Genomic DNA, 12,980 nt, shown 5'->3' on the forward strand with positions numbered 1-12,980 from the left:
TGCGTTGAAAGCGTTATCGACTTGGACCTTAAGTCGATGACTGCACCGTAGTTGGTTTAGAAAGTCCATGCCTAGGATGACATCCCTGGAGCAGTGCTGCAGGATTACGAAGCTCGCCGGGTAAGTGCGGTTGTTTACCGTGACTCGCGCTGTGCAGATTCCAGCCGGTGTTATTAGGTGGCCTCCCGCTGTCCGGATATCGGGTCCTTGCCAGGCCGTCTTCACCTTCTTTAACTTGGCGGCGAACACGCCACTGAAGACAGAATAGTCGGCGCCAGTGTCGACGAGAGCGGTGACGTTATGACCATCGATGATCACGTCTAAGTCGGTAGACCGTCGTCTAGCATTACGGTTAAGTCGTGGCGTCGGACCACGGCTGCGTCGGCTTGCTCCGCTGCTGCTACGTCGCGTCGGCCGGTCTTCTTGCGGCGGCGAAGTGCTGTCAAGGCTGTTGCTAGGCGGCGTGCTGATATCTCGTCGTGATGATTCGCGAATCGTCGTCGTCGTCGTCGGCGGCGGCGGCGGCGGCGGCGGAGGATCTCCGGCATTGCGTCATACAGCAACCGCACCTCCATCGGTTGCTGCCTTTAGTTTCCCGGGTAAGGGCTGGAAGATCTGCCCCTGGTGGGACCGGTGCACTGACGGCGATGCGGCGAGATGTAGCGGCCTGGTGACGGCGAGCGTGAGGGTCGTCGGGGTTGCCACTGGGCTCCGGCGAGGTAGTCGGCGATGTCATGTGGTCGTTCACCCCGCACTGGACGCGGCGCATTGACGGCGAACCCTCGTAGTCCCATCTCGCGGTATGGGCATCGGCGGTAGACATGGCCGGCTTCTCCGCAATGATAGCAGAGCGGGCGGTGGTCGGGGGCGCGCCAAATGTCCGTCTTCCTTTGGTAACTGCGCTGGGCGACGGGCGGGCGTGCTGGCGGCGGCGGCGGCGGTGGACGACGGAACTGCGGCGTTACGGGGCCCTGGCGCGAGCGCGGCGGGGGGCCTTGACGACGGGCGACGGCGGCGTAGGTCATCGCTTCCGGCTCGGGTTGCGGCGATTCGGGAAGTCCTAATGATTGCTGTATTTCCTCCCGCACGATACCGGCGATGGAAGCAACTTGAGGCTGCGACGACGGTAGCAACTTCTGCAGCTCTTTGCGTACTATCGCCCTGATGGTGTCTCGTAGGTCGTGGGAGAGTCCTTGGACTTCGGCGTACTGTGGCGTCGAACGGCGATTGTACTGTCGGTTGCTCATGTCCAGTGCTTTCGCGATTGTCGTAGCCTCCGAGAGAAAGTCTTGGACTGTCGTTGGTGGATTCCGCACAAGTCCGGCGAATAGCTCCTGCTTAACTCCCCGCATGAGCATGCGAACTTTCTTTTCTTCTGGCATAGCGGGGTCGGCGTGCCGGAATAATTGAGTCATTTCTTCAGTGTACATACCGATGCTCTCATTCGGGAGCTGTACACGGTTTTCCAGCAAGGCTGCAGCTCTTTCTTTACGGACGATGGTAGTGAAGGTGTCCAGGAATGCGGCTCGGAAGAGGTCCCAGGTTGTTAGTGCACGCTCCCTATTCTCAAACCAGGTTCTGGCGCCGACTTCAACCGAGAAGTAAACATGGCGCAGCTTGTCGTCGCAGTCCCACTTGTTGAACGTAGCGACCCGGTCGTATGCCTCCAGCCAGCTTTTGGGGTCTTCACAAGGCGAACCGCGGAAAGTCGACGGCTCCCTGGGATGTTGCATCACGATTGCAGATGTTGGCGCAGAGGCTGTCATGGTAGCTGCTGCCGAGGTCGTGACTTTTGTCCTCTTGGTCTTCTCGGGAAGAAGTCCGTACTCCGGTGGTTGGTTTTGTAGCCTGAGGCTAGCTCGATGCTCCGGGACAACGTTGGTACTCTCTTCGGGGTTCGTGCTTGGATCACGGCTTTTCAGGGGCGTCCGCTGCATGGACACAAAAGCACCTCCACCAGATGTCACGTAGTAGTGACGCTGAACTAAACAGTCGTAAAACTGTGTATGACGAAACTGATTCTTTATTGAGCGAACCTGTGCCCACAAAAGCAAGCTACACTCAAAGCACAACCAAAGCGGCGAACATAGTCGGCGGTCGTCAAAAATCTGATCAGCGGCGAGACGCGTCGGCTTTAATACCTGAGTCATCGAAGGTTCCAGATTAATCCCTGATGCCCGCGTGTCTTCCAGAAAGTTCTAGACAATTCGGGTCGGTCACACAATCAGATAACATAAGCGTCGGTGAAAACAGGCAACGAAAAGAAGCATCGATAACGTTCTAGAAACTTCCGATACAGGCGCGTCCTGCGCCGAGCGATAACGTTTAACATTTGTTAGCCGGTAGAAAGCGGCCACCGGTGAAAGATAAACATGTATACGTGTCAATATTATTGAAAATATTTGGGGACAAATGAAAGCGGCACTCGCATCCAAGCCCCTCCATCGAATGTCAAGGGACAGCCTTTGGAGAGCAGTCCACGCTGAATGGGAATGCCTTAAGCTGGATGCTACCCTTGTGGATTCGTTATACAGTTCCCTGCCACGTAGGATGGCTGCCGCGATTGCCTCCGGGGGAGATGCAACCAGGTAGTAAAATTCGCCTTCGTCATTGGTTCGGACATTGCACCCTGCTGCCTCGATTGTCTCCGAAAGGAAGGAGACCATCATCTAAGCTTCATTTGCAGCCGTGGTCTTGGCTTCATCGTATATATAATAAATCTGAGGCACAGATTTATCAATATCTCTTGTGTGTCGTGTGATTTTTTTACTTCCTTAGCATGCCAATTCTGAAACCGACCCTCTGTGATCAAAGGGAACTTTTAGAAGTAAAAGGCGCAGTTAATATTTTAGGCGTACAGCATGCCTGTGCGCTTTCATAACTGATTTAGAATAGTATCTATTGACGCGCCATTGCTACAGGGTTTGTGCATTCCAAAGCACGCGCGCAATCTAGGTTTCGGCGCTCGAGGCGAAGTGGGAGGCACCGTAGCAGACGACGCGCAGCTAACTCCGCCTGTGGCGCTGATTGCGCTTGCGCCGCAATAGTTCGCACGGCGCCCGTCGTGGCGCTCCGCGGACCGCGGTCACCCGCTCCGTGTTCCCTCTAACAGTGGCCGCGACTGTACATCTGACAACCGACCTATATGCATTGCCTGCGGCTACGCCGGTCACGTGGCCCGTGCATGTAATCGTGTGCAGCCGCCCAGCGTCGAATCATATATGACAAACCGTTCGCCCCGTCCTTATTACGACCCTCCTTCCGGTGTGTCACCGACATACCGCCCGCCGCCGAACACCCGCCGTTCCTCATCTCCACGACGGCGCTCGTTATCGCCGATGCGGCCTCGTGCCGTCCGTTGGGAGGAAGAAAACTAACAGTCGCAGTCCAAGAGGCAAGGGCTGCGACAAGGTCGAAGTGCACAAGTCCTCACTGCAGCCCATTAAATGTGATAGACGTGTTTGTCGAGGGTGTCCGTTCGTCTGCTCCCGTGGACACAGGAACAGCCGTATGTCTTATGGACGCTACACTTTGCCGCTTACTTCGGAAAGTCACGACGCCCCTGTCCGGACTATCGCTTCGCACAGCCAGTGCTCGGCATATTCGACCCTTGGCGTGTTGCACTGCTCGTGTAGAAATTCAGGACGTTGTATACGTCATAGAATTCATCATTTCCTTCTGCTCTCATGATGCCATCCTCGGCTGGGATTTTCTCTCGCGCCACAATGCCGTTATCGATTGAGCACGTGCCGAAATAGAACTATCGCCGCTGCTTGATTTAACGCCCACTGACGCTCCGTCGCTTTCCAGGAAACTAATCGTCGAAGCCGACACTCCGGTTGCTCCCAACGCCTCAATGATCGCGTCCATGCACTACAGTGGCATCTCGAACGCCATTGCATCACTTTCGCCATCTGGCCGTTTCCTAGCAAGGAACGGCCTGTTGCTACCCTTTGCCACCATGGACATCACCAAGGGCACTAGCGCAATTTTTGTTTGCAACTCGAGCCCATACCCTGTCATGCTGCTCCGAGGAGAATGTGTTGGCACCGTGGAAGCCATCGATGACGTGCAAGTTATCGACGTTCCCGACTACCAGAATTGCGCAACTTACCATACGTTCAGTGCTGTTTCTCCATTTGACGCATTGCCCAGAGATGTATTTGGTTCCTCCATCGCTGGAACCCTTACAGCGGCCCAGCGTTCCCAGCTGCTGTCCAACTTGGAAGAATTTCGTTCGTCTTTCGACGTGGGACAAGCTTCCGTGGGTCGGACTACAACTGTAACGCATCACATTGACACTGGCTCTCACCCACCATTGCCACAACGCCCGTGTCGCGTTTCCGCCAGTGAACGTCATGTGATTAACGAGCAAGTCGACGACATGTTTCGGCGCGAAGTAATTCAACCCTCGAAAAGTCCATGGGCTTCACCTGTCGTCCTTGTTGCAAAGAAAGACGGCTCCGTCAGGTTTCGCGTCGATTATCGCCGGCTCAACAAGATTACTCGCAAGGACGTCTATCTCCTGCCACGCATAGACGACGCAATTGACTGCCTGCAAGGACCGAGTTCTTTTCATCTCTGGATTTGCGCTCCGGGTATTGGCAAGTGCCTATGGAAGAAGTCGATCGGCCGAAACCAGCCTTTATCACGCCTGACGGCTTGTACGAGTTCAACGTCATGCCTTTTGGACTCTGTAATGCGCCCTCGACATTCGAGCGCATGATGGATACAGTTCTGCGAGGCTTAAAGCGGCACACATGTGTGTTATCTTGACGACATTGTCGTTTTCGCGCCCGACTATACCACGCACCTCGAACTCCTCTGGCGTGTTTTGACGTGTTTATCGAACGCCGGCCTACAATGAAACATAAAGTGCCGATTTGCTGCACAGCAACTCACGATACTTGGCTATGTCGTATCCAAGGACGGAATTCTCCCCAACCCCGACAAACTTCGCACCGTTGCCGAGTTCTCCAAGCCAACGTCCATTAAAGCATTGCGCAGTTTCATCGGTCTATGCTCTTACTTCCGACGCTTCATTCGGAATTTCGGCGCCATCGTATCGTCCCTGACGAAGCTCCTAGGGAGCAACGGGCTCCTCCCCTCCTGGTCATCAGAGTGCGACGAGGCGTTCACGAGTCTTCGTCGTTTGCTGACTTCCCCTCCCCCCCCCCCCTCAATTTTGTGCCACAACGACCCGACGGCCCCTACAGAGGTGCACACAGATGCCAGCGGTGTTGGCCTTGGCGCTGTCCTCGCGCAACGCAAGCGAGGGTTCCCTGAGTATGCCGTTGCTTATGCCAGCCGAACGCTTACGAAAGCCGAGAATAATTACACCGTGACTCAAAAACAATGTCTCGCGATCATCTGGGCCCTTACTAAGTTCCGGCCATATTTGTATGGCCGCCCATTTGATGTCATCACGGATCACCACGCACTATGTTCGCTGGCGTCGTTGAAAGATCCGTCCGACCGTCTTGCACGTTGGGCACTTCGCCTGCAAGACTACGACATCCGCGTACTCTACCGTAGCGGACGAGACCACTCGGACGCCGATGCCCTCTCGCGCTCTCCCTTGGCTGACAACAATATATCTCAGTTGACTGTGTCTTCCATCGACCTTCGCACCATCGCTTCCGAGCAGCGCAAGGACCCCTGGATTGCGTCGATTATAGGCTGGCTCCTTGATCCATCGCCCAGGTCAACAAGTAACGCGCTGCGCCGTCAAGCACACCATTTCGCCATTCACGACGACCTGCTTCACCGGTGCAACTACAGCTCCGACGGCCGCCAGTGGTTTTTAGTGATGCCTCGCCGCCTGCGTTCCGAAATATGCGCAGCTTTCCACGCCGATCCCCAGTGTGCCCACTCTGCCGTTTTCAAGACTTACCAGCGCCTTCAACAGCGGTACTACTGGCGAGGGATGTGCAGCTACGTTCAAAAATTCGTACGCTCTTGTTCCGATTGCCAGCGCTGGAAATCTTCACCCCGACTCTCACCAGCTGGGCTGCAACCTTTACCTTGCCCCACCCGGCCCTTTGGGCGCGTAGGTACAGATTTGTACGGGCCCCTTCCCACGGCATCGGCTGGAAACCACTGGGCCATTGTGGCAGTGGACCACCTTACGCGATACGCTAAAACTGCGGCGTTTCCGGCAGCTACAGCGCGAGACGTTGCCTCCTTCCTGCTTCGTCAATTCATCCTACGTCATGGGCCACCCCAGTAGCTGCTCAGTGACCGCGGACGTGTCTTCCTCTCCGAAGTAGTTGAAGCTGTTCTCAAAGAGTGCCACGTTGTTGATCGCACAACAACGGCGTACCATCCTCAAACCACTGGACTAACGGAACGATTCAACCGTACGCTCGGCGACATGCTCTCAATGTACGTCTCCTCCGACCACACGAACTGGGACGCCATTCTGCCCTTCGTCACCTACGGGTACAGTACCACTACGCAGAGCACTACTGGTTTTTTTGCCATATTTCGTATTGTACGGCCGGCACCCAATGCACCCCATCGACACAATGTTACCATACCGGCCCGACGCATCTGAATGTGCGCCCATTTCTGATACGGTGAGACATGCAAGAGTGCCGCGACCTCGCCCGGGCCTTTACCTGCAATGACCAAGAGCGCCAGAAGAACACTCGCTTTGACACAACCTCTGCGCCCACCTTTCTTCCTGGAGGGCTTGTGTGGCTCTCAGTTCCTTCCGCTGCACCTGGTCTGTCTTCCAAGCTAAAGCCCAAGTATGAAGGTCGCTACCGCATCGCCGAGCGTGCATCACCCGTCAACTATGTGATTGAGCCCGTTGAACCATCTTCGGACATGCGCCGTCGCGGACGCGACATTGTCAACATCGAGGACCTCAAACCGTATTATGGTCCACTAATAGTGACGAACTGTTATGTCACCGGACGGCTCCCTTTTTCGTCCCTGGGGTAATTGTAGTGAAGAAGAGGGACGATGCAGTGGGGCATCCTTACCAGCGCTGTCTAGCGGGTCAGTCTCTCCAGCGCATCGCTTGGACTACGCCTATCGCGTTCGCGATTCCTTGAACTGATCCAACGGTCGGCCCTAACGCCTGCCTGCAATAAACGCCTTTACACAGCTAATAACATTTTTCCAGAGCTGAAGACATGCTTAAAGCAGACTCTTGCTTAAGAATTATGTTCGTAGGATAATGTTTCGCAGAAGAGTATGTAGGCTATTGGCGGCCATGAATAATAAGCCACGTTGCATTGCGTAACCGTAGATATTTTAATGCAAGAACAAACAGATTTTAAAGGCTATCTTTGAGCAAGGACATAATTCAATAACCCCATATAAAATAAGTTATGGAAGACGCGTTCACAAAATATGCTGCATGCTACGGCACAGTGAAACTCATGACTGGTTTCCAGTGATAAGTTGATTCGCTGTTCAAGCGAGTGCCGTATTTTTCGGAATAATTGGTCCAACATAACTGAATTAACACTTTCAAGTATTCGCACATAAACACGCCAGACTAACGGGGATGCTGTAAAACCTCGCCAACGGTTGTGAACGGCATCTAGAAAATGAAACAATACTTGAAAAAAAAAACATACTGTAAGCACATTTTTGTTCGAACGAAGTTTCTACGGCATTTTTACTGCCAAAAGGCCCCCTGCTTACAATTCCCACGCGCTTAAACTACTTTCTATATTATGCGCATGCCTGCAAAATCACGACAGTGGACTAAAAACGTATGTAGCGCACAACGTTTAGTCAAACGCCCCAGTCGGGTTCCCGATGTTGTTACCGGGCGTGGTCGCCAGTGCTGCGCCCGTGCGATAATTAAATGTATTGTACTTGCGAGCCAACCCACCTTCTTGACGAAGACGAATCCGAAGACCAAAAAAGGACGAGTACTTGTGTTCAAATGGGATTCTTCATTGCAAATGAAAGATATATGCATGTTGTGGAATTAAAACAAACAAGAAAGGTATTAGTAAAAAGAGCAGCGGCGGTCGGTGCAAAGTGTTCTCGTCGTGCTGGGGAAGGAAGGAGACGCTCGCCGACCAACAAATGCGAGGACGTGAGCACGTCGCTCCATGGGGTTTCATTTTTCAGTTAAATTAGCGGGCGAATTCGAAGAACTGTAATTTTAGCCAATTGGTACATATTTATTGCGGTGCCTTGTGAGTCAAGTCGAGCACGACACGTTAAGGACTGACAATAGCGCTAATGCTATATCTACTGAATAATCTTTAAGAAAACCGCACACATAAATAGTTACAAATAACCCGTTACTGAAGTCGCGCATGCGCGAAAAAGGGCACGGAAATAAAATGAAGGAGACAGCGACGCTAATGACAATGTCTATTAGCTTACCGGGCAGTGAAACAGATTAACAGATGACACAGTTAACTGAGTACTTGAAGATATGGCATCATTCCATAACTTCTCGCGTAACCCTGCTTCTATGCCGGAACAGAATATCTACATTAATAAACAATGACATTAATAAACAATGACAAGCAGCCCGAGCTCACAGCACTGCCAGCTGAGGAGACATGTACATTTTGGAAGGCACGGAACTAGCGGTGCGATTTGAACGAAGTTGTTATGGAGCTATTGATTTGTCTGCTTTTAACAAAGTCATGAAGTTCCGAGTTATGCGCCATTGCCCATTCTCTTTCTATGTTCTGCTTGGCACCCCCCCCCCCCCCCTATGACATGAACCAATTACCAACTAGCTGAAAAGTCTGTGCTTAGAACGTTATTGTTTTATTTGTTTCACATTTCTTACACTTGTATTCTCGTTCAAGTATGGAACGCATTCATGTAATAATAAAAATGTGAATACATAACGGAGTGCCACAACTTCTTCCAGTGCTGCCCAAATCACCATATCTGTGAAGCCTAGTGAGGCGGCATCATGCTATTTTCGTAATGACCAATTCACCCAGTAGCTGTGACACAGTTAAGAATGCGATAAGGGCCGCTACTTTCTTTCCGCGGAGCTCCTTGCAGTACGTGAGGTTGTCGGCCCACTTCCTTAAAGGGTTATGACATGGCCGATGATTCAACTTCAGTTCTCTATTGCAATGGAAAGAGCAGGATTCAGCTTACATAACAAAAAGTTTCAGAGTTCTGCGAGCTCTTGTCACTCCAGAATTGGCGAGTGAAATTGCGAGCTCCACGTTCGTCCCCCCGGCAACTATACCACCCGTCACGGTGCATCGGGGTATCACGTGCACTGTACAGACCATTTGGCTACATGTAGCTGTTGGCACTGCACGTAAATATTTAGGACTATTCAGCATTGTTAGAAGACGCCCCAGCAATTCCTGAGTGTTACCCCCCTCGCTCTAGGCGTACATGACACCAGTGACAGCCATCGGCCGAGCTGTCGATGGTAGTATCGCTAATATATCAAGTTGTCACAATGCACGGCGCCAATGACGCTGCCAGAACCTACTAATAGAGGTAGTCTACGCGTATTCTACGCAACAACGACGGCATAAACATACTCCCAATCCTCGTAGCAGCCTCCCGTTATCCTATAGGTCAAGCCGGTGTGCGGCTGCATCAGCCGCTTAGCGAAAACTTAGTACTTAAAAAATACTTCTGAATATCCGCACACAAAGCCAATGAAAGCTACGTTCTGAAACTCAAACATACAAGCTCCTGTGTTGTTGTCGTCGTTGTTGTCGTTGTCGTTGTCGTCGTCGTCGTCGTCGTCGTCGTCGTCGTCGTCGTCGTTGTCGTTGTCGTTGTTGTTGTCGTTGTCGTTGTTGTTGTTGTTGTTGTTGTTGTTGTTGTTGTTGTTGTTGTTGTTGTTGTTGTTGTTGTTGTTGTTGTTGTTGTTGTTGTTGTCGTCGTCGTCGTCGTCGTCGTCGTCTTCTCCCTCACTCTCCGTCATAGCGCGTAGGTCAGGCATACCACGGCCACTGCATATGTTTGCCTACGTGGAGCTTTTGCTTCGTGGATGCAAAATGAGCAATACTAGCACACATAACGTGTTTTGATTTTATCCAAGGTCGGGTTGGTTTCAAATAAATGATATTTTACTTCGCGGGGAGCGCGCAAAAGGGGCATTTCCTGCGCAGTCAACAGCGTTCCATCAACGTTGTCAAATTTGGCTGGCCGTATACTTCACCAGCGCTTCTCTGCGTGACATGAGTAAACAGCTGACTAGATATGTAGGATTTGCTGACCTAACAAGTCACATTTTTTTCAGCGATGCACTCTTTTCGTTTCAGATGAATCTATAGGCCAGCAAACGTCATCCTGCCACTACAAATGGCGACGCGAGAAGCCAATGGACGACTATGGAGAGTCCCGAATGCGCCAATTGCCACATTATCAGGATTCAGGACATTCACAAGTAAATTAAAAAAACAATTGTTGCAATATATTGAGACCTTTAAATTAATTTATATTTCAGTCTGGTTGTTCTGTGGACGGAGAAGGGGGTGATAAAAGAGCTGCATGCGAAAATAAGGTGTCACGGCGCCTTTACATCGTGGGGTCGGGATTCCTGTCGCAATGCATTTTAGCAGTCGTCCTTGTATCACCGACCAAACCGCCGGTGCCTTCACGGGGCAGTCGTGGCCGGTAATTGACTGTTTATTTCAACAACGTTTTTTTTTTTTTTCTGTATGGCGCAAGCTTTACTATGTTTTTTTTTTTTTTTTTTTTTTTTGCTCTGTATGACACTCCCCCCGCAGCACACGTTTGTTTCCGTCGACTGATGCTCTTTCCTTATGTATTCAATGGCAGAACGTTTGAAAATGCTTACCTTTGGGTTCCACGATGTCCTTTCAGTATCCACACATACGTAGCCGTGCGCGTTTCCCAATTGAAGTGGGTTCTCCTGGCACTGACACATTCCAAATCAGCCTCGTCACTTGATGTGAAAATTGCCACTGGGTTCTCAAAATTATTGATCATCTGCAATCACCGTAATTAAAAAACGCAAGTGCTATAAGCATTTATGCGTTTCATGGAGAATATATAAAGAATACACAAGAAGCAGAGAGTGGTTAAGCGGAAGTAGAGCGTGTGGTGTTACCCGAGCGAAGACACCAACAACGACTACTCGCAGTGCTTACCTGCGCCTGTGTATTGCGTGTGAGAAGGTTCATGACGTCGCATGAACTCCGTAATAACAGCCGATAGACCAATTTATAGCTCAGGTCTTCGTGAAAAATGTCCTTGCAGCTTTACATATACGAATGTGCTCAGCTGTAGAAAAGCATGCGAGCTATGAACTGTTACGAGAGGCGCCAGGGTCTCAAGCATCACTTGAGCATCACTTCACTTAGATGTGAAGCTGAAGGGGCACCTGACAGGGTCCTGGCAAGAGTGAACAAATCTGCTGAACGTTTACTGCATACTGAGAGCCAATGCCGTACGCCATTGGCACTGGAATTTTGAAGGCACCAGACAGCTAGAGAGAGGGAGAGAAAGGCTGCATGTCCGCACCCACATCTTTCATAAACTTGTATATTGATCAGACATGTCCAAATTTCTTGACACTCTTAGAGAAGAAAAACAGCGAGATCACTGCACAAGGATTGCGCGTATCGTAATGCTCGCAGCTCGGTGGAACAGCATCTCATCAGGTGCTCGCGTTTCCGCGTCGAAGCCCAACCTAGGGAAGCGTTTACAGTATGTGGGCCGCAGCACGCTCGTAACAATACCGTATTTTACATAAACAGGAACGCTCACTTCTTGACGCTGTTACAGCTAATCCACTGCCACGTTTGCTCATAAATTCTGCGACGATGTATGGATGCGGCCTTTCGTGGTGGACACATTCTGATACGTTTCGGTGCCCTATCAACTACTTCAGTCGAGAAATAAACAGAAGTGTTCGTTTCTTTGGACGGCTCTAACAGGTAGTGCATAATTTGTGAGAATGGCACCATTGCCCAGTTTGTCACTGGAACGGTGAAACAAGGCGCGAACCGTGTTTCATGCGTGTCTGCGCTGTAGTTTCCTCGTTTTTTTTTATTGCGATAGCAATTATATGGACACTCAAAAGCAGATTTCTGCCGTCGGCGTCGCCGTCGTCGTCGCCGTGAGGTTCCGTATGACGTCAATGGAGATGAAATCGTCGCGCGCCGAACGCTGTATGTGCGAGTGAAAGGGCGCGAGGGGCGCGTGCTTTCACGGGGAGTGAACGCACGGCGGAGAACAAACGCGCGTTCTGCGCCGTGCTCGCTTAAGGGCTGCAGAAGTAGGCGTCTCTTTCCTCTTTTACAATCACCATATATGTAGAGCAAACGCGCGAGAGGCCGTGGGGGAGGGGGGGAATGGTGAGGGAAGGGAGGAGACGTTTAGCTGCGGCACCAAGTGCCTATTTATATCAGAGGCTCCGGCAACAGTCACCAACGCCGCACGCATTTTGAGCGAACGCGGGCAAAACGCCGACGGCGTCGACAACAGTTCTGCGTGTTGCCGGTGCTGCTGCATGTCCAAGTTTATACAGCTGATAAAGCTAATATCATTACTCCGTATAGCTCTCTACAAATTTGCTATCGCAATTGATGCTTCGCCTTTCAGGTGAAACTGCGACAACTTTTTTTTTTTTTTTGCTACCGGTGACAGTGAGTGCCAACGTACGGTTCCTGGAGATTCATCACTTCGTCCTTGCCTCGCAATGGGCGACATGCGCTTCTACTATCTTCCTAATGAAAATGCGAGTGAGGCAAAATGCGAGTGAGGCGTGCCATACAGTGGAATTAAAATACGAATAATACAAAATGCCACCACTGTGTGACATTTCAGTGGGAACGAGCCAGGGTTATTGCCAATCTGGTCACGTTTACCCGGTTAGCGCCGCATTCAGTGCAATACAGCGGAAAGCCATTGGCATCACCAGCATACAGTGAAAGCAGGGGTCTAGAGTTGAAAGAAGGCATGTTCCTACCTGCACTTGACAGTCATTGACTAGCTGGTCAATAGAATATGTAACTTAGGGCATTTTCAGGTAAGCTAATGTT

The 12,980-nt window shown here is 51.2% G+C and overlaps 1 protein-coding gene across 1 annotated transcript in view; it reads right to left on the reverse strand.

Moving 5' to 3' along the window:
- LOC125947404 (uncharacterized) overlaps positions 1-11,036 on the reverse strand; it is a 28,145-nt gene extending 17,109 nt beyond the window's left edge. Inside the window, exon 1 of the mRNA XM_049672069.1 lies at positions 10,772-11,036. Within this exon, the coding sequence (XP_049528026.1) occupies positions 10,772-10,923 (152 nt within the window). The 5' untranslated portion in view covers positions 10,924-11,036. The remainder of the gene's footprint in view (positions 1-10,771) is intronic.
- Positions 11,037-12,980: the final 1,944 nt, after the last annotated feature.

The sequence above is a fragment of the Dermacentor silvarum genome, chromosome 8 (genome assembly GCF_013339745.2).
Source record: "Dermacentor silvarum isolate Dsil-2018 chromosome 8, BIME_Dsil_1.4, whole genome shotgun sequence".
In the NCBI taxonomy this organism is placed as follows: Eukaryota; Metazoa; Arthropoda; class Arachnida; order Ixodida; family Ixodidae; genus Dermacentor; species Dermacentor silvarum.